The sequence below is a fragment of the Sceloporus occidentalis genome, unplaced genomic scaffold, assembly GCF_023333645.1.
Source record: "Sceloporus occidentalis isolate IW3139 unplaced genomic scaffold, rSceOcc1.0.p SCAF_106, whole genome shotgun sequence".
NCBI lineage: Eukaryota > Metazoa > Chordata > Lepidosauria > Squamata > Phrynosomatidae > Sceloporus > Sceloporus occidentalis.
The window spans coordinates 2,464,908-2,489,681 of NW_028317086.1; the positions used below are offsets into that span (position 1 = coordinate 2,464,908).

Consider the following 24,774-nt stretch of genomic DNA (forward strand, 5'->3'; position numbering starts at 1 on the left):
TAACGATTTATGCCATCTAGTGGATGATTAGTCCATACAGGAACCTGCTACTTCAAACATTTTTTGAGGAAAACTGCCAAATCGTAAAGTGTATGAATTTTTGATAGATTTCTACACAACCAGAGGGTATGTAGGTGCTTTAAAGATAGGCACAAATCCTATATGATTTCTTTCCTTGTCCACTAGCCTGAGGTAAGAATCAAATGTATGATGTCATATAGTTGATAAGATTTATATCACAAGGGAGAAAATGCCAACAAACTAAGACTAGGGTCAGATGTCAGGGTAGCTGAATTATCATGTATAGAGTGACCAAACACATATATATTTACATCTATACATCGTCCTGGTGACCACATGGGTCTATTGGAAATTAAAAGGGTAAATAAAAGTTTTTGGGTTTTTTTCAAATAAAGTGTGTTTTTTGTAGCTGGTCATTTTGCAGAGAGAATAAAAGATTACTACCTGTGGCTTATCTTGCACGTCGTTTATAAATAAATATAAAGCAGCTACTTTCAATCAACTCCGTAAGTGAAAAAGTTTGATCCCATTAAGGAAACAACAAAGTTTGAGTTTGTTCTGACCTTTAAATAAATAGTCCTATTGACATAACTTTATGACATGAGCAGCAGAACAATGTATTTCACAAAACTTTTACAAGGTGGTGTTTTTTGGAGCCTAGCACATGATATTGTATTTTAGTTCAATGTGTTGATCGACAACCGCAAAGCAGAAAGCTTTGCTTTACTGGAAGAGAACACACAAAATGTTTGTGTTAGAAAACGTTATTTCAGTGGAAGGTGTGCAGACAGTATGGATCATACAAGTGTTAACTTTTTATCATACATGGGAATGGTCAAGGTTTGGCATTGAGCCCCAGGGTATTTGTACTATAGAGGTGATTCTTTTAATATTATACTCTGGTTTCAGGATATATGAGCATCAGAGCCAAACCTGGAAATTTCTTGGTAGGGTTTCTTTTCTGAGATTAGCTTGAAAAGCCACCTTCATGTTGCGGGGTGAAGACATGGTTTGATGGGCTTCGTGTGGAGGAATTCGAGTTGCCTGAGCAGAGCTCTAACCTTAGCCTTATTGAACATCTTTGGAAAGATTTGGAACACCAATTCCAAGCCAGGCCTTCTTCATGGTTTTAGAATAGGATGTCCAACAAGCTCAAATAGTTGTTGTTTAGGTCAGGTGTCCACATACCTTTGGTCACATGGGGTTGTCACTTTTTAAAGAATTTGAAAATCAGTGGAAGTGAAAGTTGCAGCACAAACCTACACCGCAGCTCCAACATGGCCGCTTTGTGACTCTCTAAAGCAGAGTGCCCCAAGGTGGCTCTTTGGGTAATGCGTATTGTGTGCTGAAACCAATGCCACCATGTGAAATCTTAGGGCCCTTTGCCCCATCCCACCCCACCCCATGCTTGCAATGTTGCCAGTAGGCCCAGATACCTGGAAAGGTGCCATCTGAGCCCCAAAGCTCACAAGGCCCCAGTTCCGGTAGCCTGTCACAGGGGCCAATGATAGGGCCTGTGACGGATCAGGGCAGCTCGCTTGCCCAGGCCCTTTTCACAACTATTAAATGTATATGAAGTCACATGCACTGTGGCATCGGTATGTGTGGCGTGGCAATGTTGGTAAGTATAGGGTTGGCTTGTTTAGAAAGAAATCCCAATTTTACAGGCAACATTTTTTTTCAGCGATCTCTCTCAATGAATAATGATATATCATACTCTCTCTTCACATTCAGCCTTCCAAATACAAATCAGAACCATTACTGTATAACCAAGTTGAAGAATCTTTAAGATGAAGTATTTCACGCCATCTCTGTGTCTTCGTGACTTATGTTTGATTCGTTCACAAACTACTCTTAATATGGTTTCCAATACTTTTTCATTTTCATGATGAATTTCCCTTTTAGCACCGCATCGGTTTATATATATACAGCCTCCTTTATTTCACGAAGATCTTTTTGTACGGCTGTAAATTGCCGACTTACTAGAATTAGAAAGCCCTATAAAAATATGTGAGCCGCAGTTAAGATAATGAGTTGGAATAATCTTTAACAGCACCACTGTGCGCAGAGACAAGCTAGGGATCGCATCATAGTTCTCTTTTTTTGGATGCATTCTAATAAAGTTACGTTCCTGCCACCTAGAATTATTGATGTAGTATATAATATGTGAACATATCTGAATAAAATACCAGAGAGTATAATAAACAATATTTTAGCAATTTTTTGCAACGCTGATATTTCTTAACGCACAAAACTATAAAAACACATCTTTCACTAATGTCTGTAAGAACCACTGTCCTGTGATGCTGTTAATTGGATTGGAATATAAATGGATTTTTAAGAGGTAACTCCCACAAAATGCTTTTGTTAGTAGAATATTATTAAATGGGTTTTCAAAAATATTTTTTTCTAGTTTTCACATAGATTATTGTGTTTAGATGGCTGCATGTTAGTTGTGTGTATGTGTTATATGTATGTTATCTTTTCATAATCTATGAGACCAACATTTTGGATACCTCCGGTTTTGGTACTGGGACCCATACTTCATAATGTTTGTAGCAGATGATACAAAGGTCCGCACCAGGGTAGGCATTGATGATGGGATAAGACAAATGGCTAAATGATTTAGTTAAATCATTTTTTGACGTTTAATGTTGATCAATGTAAAATAATGCACTTTGGGACAGAAAAATCAAAAGGCAGAATTCTGTCTGTTCTGTCAACGGCAACAGAAAGGAGAGACATATGATTAATTATTTCTGAGGACCTAAATATAAGCAGACAATGCAAGAAAGTGTTGTAAAACACACGCAGGCATTAAATAGCATTCACATAGTATACCAGAATTGTTGAACAGAACCAATTTTGATAGCAGAAAAAGGGAGGTGGCCATGCCTGATCAGTTCTGGAGACACCATCTCCAGAAAGATATTAACCTTCTAGAGAGAGTTCAGATACTGGCTACTGAAATCATGACTAGGTTGCAGGACAAAATTTCTCTAGAAAGACTAAGGGATCTCTATATGCATAGCTTGGAGGAGAGAAGAGAGGAGATGTGACAGAAACTGCCTGGTTTCAGATGGTGGATTGCAGAGGGTTTGGTGTTTAGGGAAAGCTACAAGAGGGGAAAGAGAGAGATAAAAAAGAGACGATAGTTTTTAGGTTAGAAAAAGGGGCAGGATTAGGGCTGTAGGAGGCCAGAGGGAGAGGGGGCCAAGACATAGGAATATACTTTTCTAAGGCCAAAAAATGTTTTTTTTTCCCAGAAGACACTGTCAGGCACTGATGTTGAAGGAGAAGGTCTGGCTTGTAATCTCCATTTCAGTTCATTGGAGTTAAAGTCAGGGGTCTGGGAAGGCCACTCTAGTTCCTCCACAGCAAACTAATCCAACCATGTCTTGCTTTGTGCGCTGGGGCACATTCATGCTGGAACAGCCAAGGGCCTTCCCCAAACTGGTCCCACGAAGTTGGAAGCATCCAATTGTCTAAAATGTATTTGTTTGTTGTAGCATTAGCATGACTCTTCACTGAAACTAAGGGGCCCAAACTTTACAGTATCCAATATGCATTCCAGTAGATAACGTTCTCACATCCGCCAAAGCCAGTTTCATCAATCAAGACTTCCAGATAGTGAAGTAAGATTCCTCACTCCAGAGAACGTGTTTCCACTGATTCAGAGTCCAGTGGCGGTGTGCTGTGCATTAGGCATAGCGATCTTTGGCTTGTGTGCAGCTGCTTGCCCATGTAAACCTATTTCATGAAGCTCCCAAAGCACAGTGCTTGTGCTGAATTTGCTTCCAGAGGCAGTTTAGAAGTCTCTAGTGAGCGATGCTACAGAGGACAGGCCAAGGTTTTTCTGGATAAGATGTTACTTGTCGATGCTTCCATTTCACAATTATAACACTTACAGTGGACTAGGGTAGACGTTTTGAGAACTGACTTGTGGCAAAGGTGGCATCATATGACAGTGCCATATTTATAGTCACTGAGCCCTTCAGTACAACTCTTTTAGCTGCTGATGTTGGTCTATGGAGCTGCCTATGTGCTTTATTTTTTACCCGTTAGCAATGAGTGTGGCTGAAACACCTAAACTCAATTAGCAGGAGTGTCAACATACTTTTGGTCATACAGTGTATATGAGATTTTACAGTATTCAGTGATACATAAATTATTTACAGCCTAAATATTGCTTGCCATGTTGAGTGAAAAGGGCCCTCTTGCTATTTGATTTTATTATGTGGTTTGATTTGAAACTAAGAACTTAACCTTTGAAATAGTAAATAAATGATTTGAAAATGTTTCAAACCACTTTTTACAACATTCAGAAACATCACCACATGCTGTGCTCTCTGACTTCTATTTCATTTTCATAAGAGGATTTAAATCTTTCGGAAGCTACGGGATATTAAAAGGCTTGGCTGTAATGCCTGTCAAACAGAAGACTCTACTTGAATCCAAATATTATTCACATAGTATGCCAGAAACATTTAATAATCCATAGTATGATGGAACATAACCCATTTAAATGGAAATATTACTTCTGGATTTTCCATTGCGTAACATGTGAGGAACCAGCATCTCTCTTTCTGGTCATGTGTGTATAGGTCGGCTCTGTCGTTGATTTATGACCCTGAATTGTCCATAGGAGATAACCCGAGCTAATACCTGAAAGATTCTCCTAAAATCTATATTAATATGTTGCAGCTTAATCTTAGACTTCTAGGAATGGTTACAAACTGTTAACTAGCTGCAGTTGTTACTTCAAAAGCATTGTCGCTGCACATTGAATTAAACTATCCCTCTGAAGTTTTGATCGAATTGTACCGGTGTTTGAAGGCCAGGAGTCTTGCCAAGATGCAGACACAAGTCACTACAAGACTTCAGTGCCATGTATTATGTGATTGACACTAGACGTGCTTTTGCAACCTACAAAGTTCCTTTGGAGCGGGGAAAGAAAAACATATTCAGTTCCTGGGATTCTAAACTCATTAAAGTTCTAATCTAAGAGGAGCCAGGAAGACGATAGCTTTGCTCTCTGGTCAGTATGTGGCAGGGTAATCTATGCATTAGAGCCATACAGAGAATTCCACGGATTGAAGAGGTCCAGATTAGTATAATATACATTTTCCTCAAGGATCAATACCTTAAAATGCTTTAAAGTTTTAAGTTTGGCCAACTTACACTGCATTCTTAGTTTTATAACCACTTCAATAATCACACTAACCATGGTCAAGGTCAATAAAGTGTCTCCTATCCTAAAGTGCTGTTTCACCTACTCTGCAGAATGTACCATTAAATACCAAAACCCTTCTGAGATATAATGCTTTAAATCAACTACAATTTGTCTCATTCAGAATATTTGCCAGGAGCTCTTGTCATGTCACATAAAGGCAGACATTGATAGGCTTTTGCTACAGAAACTGAAAGGGCTATTTAAGGTTTCTGAGATGTGTTATGCAATTAAACCTTCCGAGACGAGAATAAAGTGACAGAACTACTAAGCTTTCCCGGGTACCCACTGGCTTCAAGTTAGTGTAGGCATCATTGCAAAAACTAACTAAGACTTGCCCAGACCTCCCTAGCATATTATTAAAATACATTCATCCCCCAACACTAGGAAACACGCAATGTGCACGGCAGCAGTCCTAGCATCGGATTGTGACCAGCGTCCCAAATTATAAAATCCAAGACCGCTACAGATCCAGGTCTCCACCTACACAGATATCCATGGAGGTAGGTAGACAGCCTGTGGACTTCTCTTTGGGTTTTATTACTGAGCAATGTTAAACATTTTCTAACCCGTTTTTCTTGAGCTTTACTCGAGGTGAATTAAAGATGCCCATCCCTGTTACACACTTTGGTGAATGTATGTCTTAGATTCATTTTTCTTATGAGGTACAAAATGTTTTATGGAATCTTTGGTGTTAATCTCATTACTCATATTTGATAAGTGAAAAAAATTAGGAAACCGTTCAAAATGTGGAAAATTTTTATTTTCTTTCTTGAGCTGATCAGTCAATCTAACTCATATTTATTGCATTACAGCAAGACATTTTGAGCCATTACACAGGACATCAGACATCCACAAGCCTTATAAAAAGGTTTCCTGTGTGGTCTTCACAAAAGTGCAGAACCCTAATGTGTCACATCTAACGCAGTGAACAGAGTCCTTTCATCATCACTAAAACACCCACTCAAAAGACGCGGCATTTGTAAGATACTGTAAATCTAGAAAAAAAAAAAGCAACGAAAAATGCACATGAAATCAAACAGGACAGGGTGGAATACACAGTGTCATTACCATTTATTTTTAAACCAGTGCCATGAAATTATGGAGATGACCACCATGAAAAGACAGGAGGCCATTTCAGCACCAGATTTTAGCAGTCACTTTTGATGAATGCCACCCTGTGTTGATGGCATTGTGAACCCATTCAGACCTATCTTTCCATTATTCTTAACAAAAAGTAGAAAAGGTATTGTTACAATCTCAAAATTATTTGACCTAGGAAGTGGGTTTAAAACTGGCCAGACTATGTCAGATATGTCCATATTACCACAGTTGGGGGAACTAGCGTTAAACACCTGGTGCAGGTTGGGCTCATGAAGAGTAGACCAAGTCCAAGCAGAGGCAACTTAAGCTCCTACTATCTAAAGAGCATTGACACCGATCTCCCGTCTGTTGCGTGCACATCGAGACTGGCTCATACACAGATCGCCAGGTATCAGGTCGGGCATGGACCATGCCTCACAAGCTCCAGGTTGTTTATCTATAGTTTATACACACTTATTAATTCTCCCCAAAACTAAACCAAAAGCTGTAGATGTCAATTTAGAATCGTAACATATAATTATCAAAAGTAATCAACAATGAAAACCATTTCAAGCATACCATTAAGAGTAAGAGTTATGGAGGCTACAGAATTGATTTTTGGTTGAGTCCATGATATTAGGACTTGTTGTAGGGATACGCAGTCTACGGGGACTACCAGTAAATGTTTAAGGAAAGTCCAACACAACCCAAAAGATTAAGTTATTGGATGACTTTCAGAAATATGCCTGTACAACTATTAGGAGGAACATTGGGCCATATTTACAGACAACAATTCTGGGACTAAATGTGGAGCACAATAAATGTCCCTGCTAATTGCCGAACCAGAAGAGTTATTTATTAATATGGCCCCTAGTCTCATTTTTCAACAGTCTTCAGATATCACCAAAGTCACTGATGTCTTTCTTGAAAGCCATCAGTTTCTAATCACCGTATAAGTAATATCTTTGGAATAATCCGACCTTTGGTTGTGTTTGACAGGGTAAAACTAAATATACCAGGTGGCTAAGTTGGGAGGGTTTGCATTGAAGACAGACATTAATGATATTGGGCCATTATACTCTCTCAAGTTTTTCACTCAAGAACTCTTCCACACTGTCTGTATTCCATTTGAGAATGCTAAGTTCCTCTGAAATGTTCCCGTTGTCATCCAGCAGCTTTAGTACAGGATCAGAGCCGCGCACATACTGAAAAAAGAATCAAATACAGGAATGTTTTATACAAAGCTCAATATATTAAACAAAAAGAAAAAAAAAAACCCAAAACAAAAAACATAACATCTAGCTGTGTAAGTAAACTGGTTGACAAAGTTTGTATATGGACAGGTGGTGAAAGAGGTGGGCTGCATTGACAATGTTAAACATTAGGCTTTTGTTTAAAACATAAAAGCCGCTTAGTGCACATATACTTACTGCCTGCATTTACAATTTAGAAACAATGCTTGACTTGGAAGAATTGAAATGAACAAGTGGGAAAATCTTAACGTTCATCTTCCACATAAAGTACCGTCAAACATGTAAAGCCTTTTGAAAAATAATGTTTCCAGTAAACACTAAAAGGTGGTGTCCCTGCTTAAAACTAAAAAGGTTTTGTCACTATGTAAAGAAACAATTTATCAGTGTTTGGGGTAAAATACCATCTTATGAAATAGCTATATTTTGACCATCGGTGCTCTGAGCCACTAACTTGTAAACGGCAAAATGATTGCATTGTAGATGGACTACGATTCCCTGACGAGCGAAGATTAACCGTACAAAGCTTGACAAATGCAAAGCACAATTGAGGAGTACCTTAATCTGCAGACCCTTGAAAAGCTTGGGCTTCTCACTCCTGACAAAAGCTGTAAGCAAAAACAAATCATTTACATGCATGGATGGAGAAGGCTTTGGAGGTTCGACAATCAAAACATTAGTCTTGAGGAGTTTCTTTGAAGTTAGGTCATCTATACATGGGTCCCATCCGTAGCTTTGTATCCCCTCTATGCTTACAGTGGTAGAGCTCAGAAATGCTTGTTAAAAGGAGAAGTCTTTCTCTTTGTTCATAAAATACACAGCTGTATACAGTAATGTAGTTCATCACAAATAAATATTTCCCATTAGGCCTGAACATTCATATGGCCTTCCGAGACTAAAACCCAGGTGTAATATAATATGGAATAGATACACATTGTTCAGAACTATTCACTAAAATACAAAGATATATTTAAGGCAACACAACTGTCAACAAATAACAGGCTGTTTTACTTTGGCAATGGTAGGCTACACCATGAAGTGCTGCTTATATTCACCCAATCTGCACTAGTTCTAATAATAAAGCACAAGACGGGGGCATATGGCGCTGCTGAGACTTACTGGAGCCAAGCACTTCTCTATCAACCAATTAGAACTGTTTTAATATCACAGCGGATCTTCGCGCTAATCTGTCAGGTCATATGCCCAAATTACCCAATTAGTTTAATGTTTTATAAAGCATGTAACCCGAACAGATAATTAAGCATATTTTATCTGGAAACTGATTTTCAATTCTTATGGCAACAAACTAACCGAAAAGACCACGTGGCAGACTTTGTTACAACGAAGTCTTTGGTGCAAACGCCAACACGCAGCAATGCCAATCAGCACATAAAACATAAGAGCGCCTAATGCAGGATGAACCAGAGAAAGGATGCTGCTGTAAAAGTTCATTTTCCATATTTTTCACTAAAATGTCCTGAACAATCAGGTTAGCCTTCTAGCGGCCCCAGCAGCGCACAGACGTCATTAGGGAAGCACCGGAAGATGAGAAGACGTGTTACCTACCAACAGCGGTTTCATTAGGGCATGAAAAATACAACTTGAGCTGTTGGGGTCTGATTGACTTACGTAAATATGCTCCATTCAACGCAGCGTGTTAGTAGGTGCTACTGAATGAAAGAAATCAAGTTGGGTAACTGCATTAAGAATGTAGCGGTGGTCAAAATAAAATAGCTACCAGTCTCGTCTAAATTCCTCCTCCATATTAAACCTCCAGTATATCTCCAGCTCATGTGTAGCAGAAATCTAGCTGCCTTTTTTTTGGGGGGGGGGGGGGGGGCAAACACACTAAAGGCACAATTTCAACACAAAACACACAGATGACACAAAACGGGGGTGTCATTACATACACATATATATTGAATGCAATTATGCTGGGTATCTTTTACACATTGTTACCCTGAATCATAAAATCCGACTTATTTGAAATTATATAAAATGCTTCATAATTCAACATTTCAAGCGGCAGAGTAAATAACCAATATAAAGGAGCCAATTCTGTAGTGGGTACATACCCTGGACTTGGGGGAACCTCCCCAATTTTCATCCACAGACTTCGAGTACAGCCCCTGGATATCTCTGCAAAAAATAAAAACATTTACACAAAAAAATATTACTTTTAAAAACTACCTTTATGTTCATTTTAGTTACAGATCTTCTGGAGGCTAGCAAACAAAAAAAAGTTACGCATCACCAAGAGGAATCACAATGACAAAGTGTGGATAGCCGAGCTCCTGGAATAATACTGCAGTCATCTGGTAATGTATTAAACACTGACATTTGTATGTAAGATTTACGGCACATTTTGGTAAAATAGTCCAGCGACAGGATATTGAAGATGATTACCGCAATGAGTAATAAGCGAATTACAGAAAACGCTCTAATTTTAATCTTTATGAATCTGCATTGCGATTGGCCTTTGAACTCTGGCCTTATGAGACATCCAGCTTAAACAAGCTATCTTTGTGGAAGCGTGTCGAGTACAGAAGAATTCGAGACTCCACACAGGGAAGGGGTTTGGGGTATTTTGCCCACGGGCTTTGTAGCTGCAATCAAGTGTGCTTGTGTTCTACCAAGAAAGGATGAGATTCACGGAGACGACAGCTGTGCTTTGTAGTCATTCAATCAGCTTCATTTATAATTATGAATGGCGATGTCTGAAGCAACCAATGAGATTTTACTAGCCAGTAATATACAATACGGCACTTATCATATCGCAGGTTTACACTTGTTTACCAAAGACACCAAAACACGAGAAATGTGCGCTTCGTCAGCAAATGTACTTAAATGGAATTTTAAAGGGAAACTCCGTGCATCATTTGCACGATAGCCAAGTATCACCTTCCAATATCAATGCAATAATGACGTTTTACATTTAAGAAAATAATGAGGACTACAAGTCCCATCTGCCTCAGCCAGAATGATCATAAAGGTGATGGGTGTCACAGACCAGAAAAAGCGGGTGCACCAGACAGGGCTGCAAAAAGGTGCTGTACTTGTGAACATTTAAATGGTGTATAGATTGTGCCTTTAGCATAGTTTTGTATTTTAAACCTTTATAAAAGGAGTCTACTTAGTGATATATTGTTTACAAGCATCTGCATTGCCCTTGTGTGCAATCTACATGATGTATCACTACGTGCGTGCGATATATATATATATATATATATATATATATATCACAATTACTAAAGCTGTAGGGGTTATTTAGTTTTCATTACTGACTCTGTATTTTGGAACGTATGAGAAATAATGCATTAAATTTGTTTTTTTATTTTTTACCGTTATCGTATAATGGATGAATGGTTTGCAATAAATTAGGCCTCTTAATATTTTTATTTATTCCGAACGGTAAGAAACCAAAGTGTAAAGTTTTTTAGGTTTGTCTTAGGCGACATCTGCCCCGACCACTCAAAGGGTTAAAATGTTCGTTTTGAGGTTTATTTATTTTTTTGCATTGAGGCACTGATAAGAATCCCCCCCTGGTTTCTCTTGCATGGTCAGGTAGAACATCTGAACCGAAAGACAGGTCTACTGTACATTTTTAAACCACCAGCTATATTTAGAAGCTCTAAATGTGGCCAATCTCTTTTGCTGCTACAATTTCACGCACAGTTAGGTTCCCCTTCATCTCATCACTCTTTGTTTTACACCCCAATAGCATTCTGCATGTGCAGCAGAAAACTGGCACTGAGAAGTTGTTAACCCCCTTTGGAATAAAAAAGGGCATTTTAATGAAGTGCTCAAGATATAGAATGCACACATTATCCAAAATCTCAAGAGAAATTACACAAAAAAATTAAAAAAAAATGTAGAAAACAGAAAAAATATTCACACAACTAACTGCTTCTGAGACACGTTTACAGATGACTCAGGTAAATTGAATTGGGGGTTACTAAGAAAAAAAAAAAGTTGGTTTGGGGCTTAAAGCAGTAGAAGTTCAGATACATTAAGTTATTTTTGCTTAATTTTCGGTATGGTCAAACATAACCATTGTACAGCACTGCAGAGTATGATAGTGCTATATAAGAAGACAAGTAGGGCATCATAATTCAGAAGGTGAGGAGAGACATTACAATCTAGACACGTATAATTAAGTGTCACATTGTGTGTCTGTTTCCCCAATTTGCTTTAGTTGGCCAGGAGGGTAAAGCCACGGACTAAAGCATTTCTACAGAGATATCCATGGTTAGAATTATTCTACTGTATAGTGCAATGCCATCAATATTAACAAAAGAGAATCCTAAGCAATTTGTACAGCGCACGGCATGCAAAGTATAATGTTTAATAAAACCCCAATATATTAAATGACTGACTTCTGCTTAGGTTTAACCCCTTAAGGACAGTGGGCAGTCCCTAAATCCAACAATGCATTTTGAGCTCCTACATGTACGGGCTTTGTCATTAAGGGGTTAAAGGAAGTCATCGGAGCAGTAAAAAGGGTTTTTGGCACCTGGGGCAAATGTTGCTTGGTCGGATGTTGCTCTCTGCATATCTGGAAGAGAAGGGGCAATGCCATTGGACAGATGAAGATGCTTGCGGTGCCTGAGGCAGCTGCCCCTCCTGCCCCAGATACGGCCCTGACAGCCATTCCCCTCCTGCCCCAGATACGGCCCCGACAGCCATTCCCCCCTCCAAAAAAAAATAATATATAAAACTCAGCACTCTTTATTACACCCAATCCAACTACAGGATCTTCTTCAACCTTGAAGTTGGATCAAAACTTTGCCACATGGTGGAAAAAGATCCTGTAGTTGGATCGAGTGTAATAAAGAGTGCCGAGTTATATCGTTTTGTTTTAATTTCCAGTATTGGACTTTCACTTACATTTTAATAATAGCAACAAAACATTTATAATCATACCTTTCTAGATTCCAAACGAGCTTCTTCCTGGCAGCACTGCCTGCAGGATACGTTTATTGCATTGAGTCCAAACTGACCAAGCTGGTCGCAGGAACTGCACAATAAGCTACTAGAGAAGCCAAGATCCCTGCATGCTTCAGAGGAGAGCTCGGCCCCGTATGCTGACAGCTGAGGAGGGAAGAAAAATACACGGTCAATGCAAGTAAAGACGGGCTATGAAGGGGTGAAAGAAAACCCTGTAAATCAAACTGCCAGCTACTAGAAGATTAATGTCAACGCGTGCATTAAAAATAATATCTGTTCCTGTAAAACTTCAGGGGGATTCTGATGGATGCATTTGATAGCCGAGCATTACCTGTAACCCTTTCAGTGCCAACTATGTATGTGACGGCAAAGAGGACCCCACGACATTCTGAGGTTGGTATGACTTCTGATATATAAAGTTAATAGGCCTACATTAATTGAGGCACCCTACAAGTCAATATAACATGTATAGCATTTAGCATGTTGGTGCTAAATACAAAGAGGAATATGTATGGATTCTGACACACTTATCTGACTGATCACCTGGGGGAATAATCTAGTCCTGCTTTTATTTATTTTTTTAAGCCTGGGGGTGTAGCACCGCGACAAGAAATTGGGGGAAAAATGGAACGATGCCACCCCTTCTCTGGAATCCCCTTCCCCGCTCTCTTAGATTTTCACCTTAACATGCAAATTTCAAAATCTCTCTGAAAATCCACCTCTTCCGAGAATGGTACGACCTTTCCACCTAACACTCTCAGCCGGCATCCTAATCTCCTGCTCCGTGTTTAACCCCTTAATGACAAAGCCTGTGCATGTACGGGCTCAAAATGCATTGTTTTCAATGGATTTAGGGACCGCCCATTGTCCCTAAGGGGTTAATACGGAGCTCCTTCAGCAATTACCCGCTTCTACTTTATTATTATTATTGTTTTCTATAGCGCCAACAAATTCCGTAGCACGGTACAACGTGTAGACAAGACGTAACAAGCAGTAACATAACAAATTGACTACCAGAGACAACAGGTGAGGAGGGCCCTGCTCAAACGAGTTTACAATCTATTTGGATTGTCACTATTTTTTTTTAATCATTATTATTTCAGGTATAATTAGACTTTTATATTCACTATTATTGTTATATTTATTAAATCACACATTTGGTTGAGATTGTACTTTTAAATATCTTTTGGTTTGGTTGGTTATTTGATGTTTTTTGGGTGGATACTTAGGAGGTTTCTTATTTAGTTCAATCTGCTTCATTAACTTAGACCATTCTGTCCAACCCGTCTGAACAATCAACAATCTCTACAGATCATCTCATCTCCATCCAAGCCGTCCTCTCTTCACTTCCGCCTCGACTAGATTGTAAGATCCCCAGAGCAGGGCCCTCTTCTCATTTCGTACCAGATTGTTATTGTGTGTGACTTTAAATGATCCCACTGATTGTAACAGCGCTGTGGAATCTGCTGGCGCTATATAAATAAACGTAATGCAATATCCTCAAGGTGTTTGTCTCCTCACGGTTAACTAAGGCGGATTCAGCGCTGGACGGGCAGGAAGCTGCTCAGAGCCACGTCATCCAAATAAAACATAGATACATGCAATATTGCCGGATATCACCCCACTATCCTATTCTTCAAACAAACAGAATTGGGAAACATACACCGCGAACAACGTATACAACCCCGTAGAGACGTCGCTTACCGCTTGTAACGCGGCGACAAAGCACAGCAGCAGCCTCTCCGCCACCATCTTGCCACCAGTCACTGCTGACGTGAAGGCCCCCCGCAGGCTGTATTTGTAATTGCCTGAAAGCAAATACCTCGTAATTATAAGAGGATACAAATGAATACAATTCCCGCAATTTTATATCAGTGGCAGCAGCACAGATTAATCCATGTTTACGAAGATGGCAAGACTACAAACTGGAATGTACCTCAGAAAAACTTTATTCAATGAAGATCATTTTATTTTAATTCATCTTATTTTAGCAGTCAAAAAAGCTCACTTAAACCACCAATGCCTCCAATCATTATTAGGGACATATTCATTTGAATCATCAGGCGTACTTCGGACAGCTTAATTTTGAAAGTAGGGGGCCTTGAGTGTAGCGCGTAACATTCAGTCATATCACTGAAGTCCGGGTAGGTACTTGGGGTAGGAGAACATCCAATCAGACATAGGAAACAGAAGGGTTTAGTTTCTAAGCAACTAGGCTTACGGAGAGAGACGCTAAGGTGATGTTCACTACGTCATTGACGTAGAGCGCAGGGGGCGTGGCTGCGTGACACGACACGCAATGGGCCGGCGCTACTGCTGCTGTGGCTGCGGACGGAGCTGGGAGAGCAGCGGGTACGGAGTGTAAACTGTAAGCAGAAGGCACTGGACTTGCTGCCGGTCGCGGCGCCGTCTTCCTTCGCTGCTTTTCCCATTGGCTCCGCAGGGGGAGCCCGGCGGGTGTGCCTGTGTCTCAGAAGCAGCAGGTCGCTGCAGTGCCGCTCCCCACACCCCCGATGCCCACGTTATGTCGCGATAGATCATTTTGATGGGGCTCTTACGGATTATGATGCCGCCCAAGTTGCAGCTGCTTGCGGTGCTGACCTTCGGGGTCGCCATGCTCTTCCTGGAGAACCAGATCCAGAAACTGGAGGATTCCCGGGGAAAGCTCGGTAAGTTCCTCGGCGGCGACTGAGCCTCGTTATCCTCCCCGCAGCCCCGATCTGCAGTCTGTCGCTTACCCTGCGAGGGCATCTATGTGCAGAGTGTGTGGAGCAGCCTCTCAGCCCATTCACCTGCTGCTGCTCACATACTAGCCGCCGGTGTATCCCGCATGTACCGCGTATACTGACGAATCCCGTGCGATCCAGATTCGTCCTGTAATATCAACCAGTATTTAACATGCCCAAGATTTTCTCCCGCAGCCTTTGGCAAATTCCAGTTCACCAACGCTTTCCTCCATCTATGTATGTATATAAAATAATATATATATGTATATATATTACTCTCTATATGTGTATGTATTATCTTCATATCGTGCCGACAGTTTACTCGGTGCTTCTTACATCACATGCATTCATAGAGCACAACAAAACCAGAACTGACAGGCAAGCCGCTACATTAGGTAAAGAGGGCCTGGCTTACAATCTAGAGTATGTACGTCAAATTATGTTATATATATACTTACGTCATGTCTACTAACTGTACAGCGCTACGGAATATGATGGTGCCATATGAAATAATAATGCATATATGCGCACTTTTCATCTCGTGAACTTTGTCATCATAATGCAGAACAAAAGATACTATCCCAACAGCACCGTATACATCACCCGCTATAGTGTACTCGTTCTAATTCTTGCGCCAATTGGGCATCTTGAACGTAAATCATTTAGTGAAGGTTTGCAGATAGTTTGAAACGCGGTAACGCTTGCGGCCATCTCTTCTCATGTAAATCGCCAGCGTTATATACCGTATGAAATGATTGTTTGCACCGTGGGTTTCCTTTCCAGAGTGGATCCTGTCTGACTGTATCCAGAATTTGTCCTTTAAAGATCTATCAACTATTTCGCTCCCAGATCCAAACAAGAACATTAATAACTGATAGCATTAATATGATCTCGGAGGCTTTGTCACTCTACCAGTATATATTTCTGCCCCGGATGTGTTTTAATGGATAATATTAAGCTGTTTAATTCTTCCTCCAGTTTTGTTGCTTGTACTTCCAGCGGCTTTTGTCTTCATTATATTTTTCCTAAATATGATTTAAATGTAACATTTAGTTCTTTTTCTTCTGACTGTAGCTGTTTGAAGCGGATTCTTTTGTTGGTACTTCTTGCTGTAACCCATCGAATAACAGAGGGATGTGCGGAATAATATGGGGTTTATTACCGTTGTCTTAGTTTTTAGTCTATGTGATTTATTGGATGGGCCGTGGAACCGATCAGATATGTTTGGGTTATGTTACCAACTTATCTGGGTAAATGGCATATAATGCGGCCTTATTAACTGCTTTTGTGTCTCATCTGTTTGTGTACTCTTATTGTATTTCAGATCTGTTCTGCTAGCGCTTATATGGAGGGTCATACTTTGGGGAACTGTATAGTAACGGCAGGGGTTTCCTAAATACCCCTCCCCCATCTTTTCTAATAGGTATATAGACCCTGGTCATTCTTGGATATCTGTTCTGTTCCATCATACCCGTTCTGCCCACATAAGTAGAAATGATCCCTCTAGGAGGGCGAGGGGGTGCAGAATGATGACGCATGGCTTAGTCGCTGTAAAAGTATAGAATCCCTTACTGCTCCTATGGAGTCCCGATGGGTTACTGCCAATATACGGCCCATTAATAATATTGCACCTGTTACTGTGGTCCGGCTGCGGCCCTTGCGCTTAATAAGGGCTGCCGTGTACAGATGCGTGTTTGTAGCGTAGGCTTGAGGACAGATCTCTTATAAGCTCGGTGGTTTCAGAGTGCGTGGAACCAGTAGTTAAAATTCCCCCATCAGTGAAAGGGTTAAAATGTTTCTCATTTTGGGATCAATTAACGTCCCTTCGCAGGCATAGATTAGACGTTTACAGCACTTAAAATCCTGTTATTGCTGAAATGATTAAGGGGAGATATTGTACAAAATACCCTATCAGGTTTATACCAGGCCGCCATTGATTAATGCATTTAATCTGCCGTGTCTTTTTTTCTTCTTTTCCTTTTTGGTTCATCTCCACAGTCCTGTCTCATTACAGAAGGAAACCGCTGAAACTGTAGCTTCTTTTCGAGTAGTTAATAATTCTGTCTGGGGTAATGCACTTTCTTCTAATTCATACAGTTTGATGCTGACAACTCCAGCCTTTTATAGTCTCCAGGCATCCATGTGACTATCCGGAAGCTCAGCCTGTGTTGTTAAACCCATATATCGGAGGCCACGAGTCGCTTAACGGAATGATTATATATTTAAGGTGATCTAGAATCCCCCAAGGGCTATAAAACACGATGGAATCAAAAGTTAGTTTTTACCACTACTACTTTTCTTGCCTTTGTAGAGTTGGTCAAACACCGTTTCTCTTGTACGAGGCAGTAATATGAAACTACTAAGTTTATTAATATTATGACTTGATTTATATAGCGTATCTGCGGCGCTGTACAATGTGTAAAGAGGACTTAACAATTTGGCCTTGCGGATAACGGGCATAAAAAACTAAATAAGAAATATAAGAGCATTAAATAAGAAATATTCCTAGACATGAATGGAGATGGACAGCCGGGTGAGACTAGGAATGGGGTGGTAGGGGGGTGTCTGTTGAAGTGCATCTTGAGGATATTTTTTTGGATGACGGGGAACGGCTTTCCAGAGGGTGACAGGGATTGATTCTATATTGGTGGAGTTATGGATTTCCAGTCTACCCAATTTATTATTTTGGGAATGGATTTGCTCCCTCGAGCTCCCTCGAGCTAACTGCCAGGCGGAAGGAGCTTAAAACTGTATACTTAGTAAGGAACTCAACAGAAATATCTTCTCTCTTCCATGGTTGTCCTCACCCCTCGCTACTATGCCATATTTTTCAAATTGAGTCCAGTGAAAATGATAAGGTCTACTGTGGTTTTTATACAGTCCTCCACCATGGCAGCGAGGTCCTCCTGGGTTTTCCTTCGTAACCCCACTAGTGTCAACACTAGGAGTTTGATTAATGCACAAGAAAAATTGGACCTGATATTCTAAAACTTTCTTAAAACCTCCTTTTTTTTTTTTTTTTTTTTTTTGGAACATTTCCCATTATGAGATCGGAAGCATGATCATACAAGCTTCACCACATAGATTTCTTCAGTTTATTTTATCTCACTTTAGTCTCTTGAAAATTTTAATTTTCTTCTTCAATTGGCATTCTAAACCTCCAAAAACACAATCCTGCTCTAGAAATGATTTTTTTCTCAATATATTCATGGATTCTTGCAGCTTAATGTGTGTTTACAGCACCCACTAAAGTGTGAAGTGTTAGTGGAAGGCCAGCAGCTTGAAGAAATAGTAAATCCCCCCCATCTGTCATATTACAATATTTTAAATATATAAACCCTTTCTGTTAAGCCTATATTTTAGGAGACTGTAGCATGTTCAGGTGGTTTTTATGCTTGAAAGTGAAACGTTGTAGGAAAATTAAGTGTTCTTGATAATTACAAATAAATGCCTTTATTTATTGTCATGATACCTTTATGGGAATGAATTGAGGAGACTCTTCGAGAGTGAGCTCATAGAGAGCGTTATTTAAGTAGCATGGCCGTCGGAAACTCAGAAAAAATACCACTACTTTAAAAAAAAATAAAAAAAGCAGTGTACTATAATAGCAGAAGCCGGCGAGCCCTCTAATGGTTCGTCATGAACTTCTGCATCATTCTTCTCCACTCCTGTCTCTTCATTTTCGCCATACATTACTTGTCTCTCCCGTCCAGTCTTCTTCTTGTTGTTAAGTTCTAAAGATCTTCCTGAACTTGTTTGAGTCAAAACGGTTGTGTCCTGTTTCCACATTGTACTGCGCTGTTGAATGATAGCACTATATAAATCAATAAATAATTAGTGTTTAGTGTCTGATTGCCACAGTTATTACCAAATGGCTTCCAGACTTTACATCATGGAGAACCAATCCCAACGGACATCTCCTTCAAGAATGGCTTTAGTTGGCCTCATGTCGCACATAGTTAACCCTCTAAGAATGCTTTTTAAAAGTCTTATTTCAAAACATCTCTCCTGGAAACAAGTGTTTTAGTAAAACGGGGTTCGTTGTGGCTGTTTTTAATCATAGCTTTATATTGGATCAATTACATGTTAATACATGAATGCATAAATTCATCCCAATTATATTACAGAATATGTATACAGTCTTCAGTCTCCCAGATGCTTACATGTTGAGAGGCAAAACAGTTATTTATAAATTAATTGTGATTGCTTGCTGCATTCTCCCCCGGGGTATATTAACTGCCACTTGTTATGGATTTCAGATTAATTCATACAGTGCTGTGTCTCCGACATATCTTTATAAAGCTCTTACTAGAAACCCGAAAAATTGCGCTTATGATACACGATAGACTGGGCAAAAGGGGTCCTTATTCATGAAATGTTAAACCGTCGATGTTCCAATGCTTATAGGGATCATCGTAACTTATTTTTTTTAATCGAAATAGCTTATTAGAAGAGGGAGCAGTACAATTTCCATATGTATGAGGACAGCTGTGGATACTGCCAATATTGCATTAGCGGCACTGAGGGACACTCCAGCCATCGTATGCACATTAATAGATATTAGCTGTGAGGTCATATTAACTTTTGGGGTCGTCCCTTTTGCAAATGCATTGGGGGATTCTACACAATCTTATTTGCTTATTTCTCCATCCCCCAACTCAAAGCCGTGCAGGAGATGTGTTCTGCTGATATGTCGTATCCGTGTACGTGATATAGTCCCCTCCAGTCAAACCCTTGTTTGCATATGTGCAAAGTGCTCCTATTACCTTCAATGGAAGCGCTTTCTTGCCAGTCCTTGCTTGGAGGAATAGCGCCACCGCAGCAGCAGGGCAGCCTCTTCTGTGTCAAGTAAATGCTTTAATATGTATTCTTAAAAAATGAAAAGAACTGAAATTTGAATTTGAAGCGAATGTGTGCATCCGGCCACGCATCCCGCTGCTGTCGGGCCACAACTCATCCTTAACGTGCTGTCACCCTACTGCTGAACCGCAATTCCCGTCATCTCCAACAAATTAAGAGCTGCCCTGATAGCTGGCTACCCAACTAGGGTTTTAACCCCTTAATGACAATTGCCGGTCCTGGCACGGCACGGAAAAGCATGTGCTTTACGACAATTGACGTGCCAGGACCGGCACGTCTTTAAACGGGTGCAGAAAGCGATCTACTATCGCTTTCTGCACCCAAAAAGCGTTGCTGAATGCCTCGACCTCGAGGCATTCAGCAACGCCGCGATCGGCACGAAGGGGCCATCTCTGGCCCCTCCACGGGGCGTCAACATCCGCCATACTTTGTATGGCGGCGGACGCCCGTTTTAAAAGCGTTTAGGAGGCGATCGACGATCGCCTCCTAAACTTAAATGGCGTCGCTGGAATGCCTCGATCAGGAGGCATCCAGCGACACCAAACACTAACCTTTTGATGGGCTGTGACCGCTCCGGAGAGCGGTCACAGCCGCAGCTGCCGGCAATCTTCGCCATCAAGGAAGATGGCCGCCGTCCTGTAACAGGAACCACAAATTTTAAAAGTTCGCTAGATAGTCCAGACCATCTAGAGAACTTTGGCTCCACTTGCAGGTTGAATACAGGTACTGCATTCACCATGCAAGTCAATGGAGCCCAGCTTTCTAATCACAGTGTGATTAGTAAAAATAAATTAAAAAATAAAATAAAATTAATAATAATTAGAAAAAAATAGTAAAAAAACAGTAAAATGTAAAAATCATTTCCCACTGATGTCACTATCAGGGGAACCTCCAAGTTGAAAAAAAATGTTAAATTTTTTTTAAAAAAAAATAAAAAATATATATATATATATAAAAAATATATTTTTGTGAGCAAGTCCTAAAATTAGCATATTAGCTTAAAACAATTCTCGCATGGAAAGAGTTAAAATACTGGCATATTAAATGCCCGTGGGGTGTCTACTTTTAAAAAATGTATGATTTGATGGGGTAAATTGAATGGGCCAGGTTCAACAACGTCCCAATTAACACGGGGGGGAGGATGGCCACACATCTAATTTCCAATTAGAAAAATGCACACGTACCAAATGTGGCCTTTTAGTTCCCCCCAAAAATGACACACCCATGCATGTGGGGTATCACTGCACTCAGGAGATGTTGCTGAACACATTATGGGGTGTCGTGTGACAGCGGCATATACCAGGAGCTGTAAATTCATACATAAAGTAGGTGTGTGGGGGAAAAATACACACACAAAAATATTACTGCAAACTTTGAAAAAATGCTGGTGGTAAAATATGTGCATGCAAAGAGTTAAAATACCAGCATTTAAAATACCCTGTGGTGTCTAGTTTTGAAAAATATATGGTTTTGTTGGGCACACTGAAATGGCCCGGCTCAAAGATGTACCAAATAGGGCATGGGCAGTGGATCCCAAATGCCAAAGTTCAACATTGAAAAAAGCGCATGCCCCAAATGTGGCCCTTTTGCCCCAAAACAGCCAGGCAAAATCATTCATGTGAGGTATCGCTGTACTCAGGAGATGTTGCTGAACACATATTGGGGTGTTTTGTGATAGTGACATATACGAGAACATTTTAATTCATACCTGAATTAAAATGTGTGTGGAAAACCAAATGCAAAAAAATGACTACCACAAAGTTTGACAAAGACTGGTGGTAGATATGGTGCATGGAAAGAGTTAAAATACTAGCATTTGAAATACCCTGGGGTGTCTAGTTTTCAAAAATATATGGGTTTATTGGGCACACTGAAATGGCCCGGCTCAAAGATGTACCAAATAGGGCATGGGCAGTGGATCCCCAAATGCCAAAGTTCAACATTGAAAAATGCGCATGCCCCAAATGTGGCCCTTTTGCCCCCAAACAGCCAGGCAAAATCATTCATGTGGGGTATCGCTGCGCTCAGGAGATGTTGCTGAACACATATTGGGGTGTTTTGTGATAGTGACATAAACTAGAACATTTTAATTCATACCTGAAGTAAAATGTGTATGACAAAACAAATGCAAAAAAATGACTACCATAAAGTTTGACAAAGACTGGTGGTAGATATGGTGCATGGAAAGAGTTAAAATACTAGCATTTGGAATACCCTGGGCTGTCTAGTTTTCAAAAATATATGACTTGATGGGGTAAATTGCATTGGCCGGGTTCAAAGATACCCGAAATGGCACATGGGGGGAAGAATTACCAGATTTGGAAAAAATGGCTTTGAAATAGCAAAACGCTACCTGTACTTATTGCCCCATAATGGGTAGAAAAAAGCAAAAAAACATAAAAACATTGGGTATTTCTAAACTCAGGACAAATAGTAGAATCTATTTAGCAGGTTTTTTCATTACCTTTTATAGATGAGTAAAAGATTTTTCAACTAAAAGTTAGAAACAGTCATTTTTTTCTAAATTTTTCACCATATTTTATAATTTTTTTAATAGTAAATAATATGATACAATCAAAACAATGTCATCTAAAGAAAGCCCTTCTTGTCCTGAAAAAAACAATATCTAATGTGTGTGGGTTCAGTAAACGGGAAAGAAGAAAATTACAGCTAAACACAAGCAGCGCAGAAATGTTAAAAAGGCCATTGTCACAAAGGGTACAAAAAGTAAAATCAGCCTTTGTCTCGAAGGGGTTAATATCAGATTTTGAATTTGTTATTGTCGCGGACAGGGCTATCGTCCAAGCTGTTACATGAGAGTTAAACCCCAACGAGACTTCCGGTGCGTTTGTCACTTTCGGTTCAGTGGTGATCATGGCCGCCAGCAAAGCCCTCTACATTGGTATTCCCTCAGTCTCAGCATGCTGATTGAGTCTGAGCGCCGCAATATGATGTCATTTTCCCGCGTTCTGACTTGGTCAGCATGTGAGGACTGCGAGGAGACCAGACCTGTCACCAGCTGCTTAAGGGAAGAACCTACAATGGTAGGTAAACTGGGAGGGGGTCCTAAATGTGTATGCGAGGCTTGGAGTGACTTTGTATATGTAAGTGTGTACATGTGTGTGAGTGTGTGAAGCTTTTCCGGTAATGGGATATGAGGATTGGGATGCGTATGTGTGCATAGTCCAACCGGTGGCCATATTTGTAGCTTTCACCTCTATTCTGGCTGGCTGACTATCTCATAGATATTAGGGGGCAATGTAAAAAAAAAAACTCCAAACATACTCATGTGCCGGTGAAAAGGTATTTGCTTACATATAAAAGCTGTGAAATTTACAGTTCCACTTTAGTGCTTGGTTAATGAGACCTCAAATAAAATAACTGTAATAAAACCATGCATGGCTAATGTGGGCTCAATTTAGCTACCTATAATCACTAGACAAATAATTCCCTATCCTCACCTGTTTGTTACCAGTAATGACCACGTTCGAGTATCTGGGAGCCGGTATCTTTGTGGTCATGTCGGTACCCAACAGCATTCGGAAAATGTTCAGCCGCTGAACAAAACGTTAATAGTCGAAGAGCAAATGTTGGCAATTATTCATGATTACTGTCATTATCTGAAATCATTGCTATATTCCAGTGCTTTATTTTTAGCCTATCTTCTTGGTCCACAGATGTGGTTAAATGGTTTTCTCGTATTATTTTTCTCCGCCATCCCTCCCTCTCTGTTTTAATCAGGGGGCTAATTAGCTCTGAAAGGTCACTGCCAGGTTGGAATAAAAAACGTCGATATGGGACAGCAATATATAATCGGGGGCTCAGCATTATACAGCAGGGTAGGCAGTAATTCTCCGGTAATTAGGCTCTTTATTGTGTTAAATGCAGCTCGTGTGTTTCCCATACAGTGTTTCTCCACACATCCTATCTCCATCACTTAAAGGTGAAGTATTATGGAGAAGATTAAGGGGGTCACTGAAGAACCATGACGCTTAACAAGCCTTTTGTATATTTAAATGCCTGAAAATGGATGTGATGGTAAAGTTTTATGCTTGGCACTAGGGAGTGGAGTATGATTATTTAGGTTGCCAGTGTTTGACAAAGAAAAAAAAAAAAAAAGTGAGTGAATGAAAATTGCTCAGTAACTTATATTTATCCCTTCCACATTATTGCTTGGCACTTACATATGGCACGGGATTATGAGTCTATCAAGCATAGAAATCATATTTCATCGCTTGCTTCTACACACTTGTATTGAATCTGTAAATCAGGGAACATCGATTTGCGTTTGTCATACCGTATAATGCTACTTAGATTGTAGAAGCTGTATAAATAAGTAATAATCTAATGGAAAGGGAACATCAATGCAAAGAATAGAATTATACATCGCATCTTAGCTGTAAATTTGTATTTAGTATTTGTAATTATCAATATATAACATTTCATAAAGCCAGAATGGAAAAGTTGATGAAACTCATTGATTCGTTTTGAGATGTTCTTCTGGGGCAATGAAACAGGTTGTGGAGATCAATCTTCCTGAAGAACATTCCTGTTATGATGTTTCCCCCTTAAATCCTGTTAGATATGGCATATAGAGTATTAGTTTTTACAAGAAATACCTATAATAGATCTTAAGTGTTTCTTCATGCTTCAACTG

The 24,774-nt window shown here is 40.0% G+C and overlaps 2 protein-coding genes across 2 annotated transcripts in view; one reads left to right on the forward strand and one right to left on the reverse strand.

Annotated features, from left to right (window-relative positions):
- Positions 1–7,407: 7,407 nt before the first annotated feature.
- On the reverse strand, positions 7,408–14,283 carry LOC149283353 (selenoprotein F-like). Its single transcript, XM_089497746.1, has 5 exons — positions 14,236–14,283; positions 12,508–12,675; positions 9,660–9,723; positions 8,143–8,192; positions 7,408–7,539 (listed from the first exon to the last, which is right to left on the reverse strand). The coding sequence occupies exons 1-5, from the start codon at positions 14,281–14,283 to the stop codon at positions 7,408–7,410; spliced, it is 462 nt and encodes a 153-aa protein (XP_089353872.1).
- Positions 14,284–15,076: 793 nt separating this feature from the next.
- Positions 15,077–24,774, forward strand: part of LOC149283354 (heparan sulfate 2-O-sulfotransferase 1) — a 62,781-nt gene continuing 53,083 nt past the window's right edge. Inside the window, exon 1 of the mRNA XM_089497730.1 lies at positions 15,077–15,200. Coding sequence (XP_089353856.1) covers positions 15,077–15,200 — 124 coding nt within the window. The remainder of the gene's footprint in view (positions 15,201–24,774) is intronic.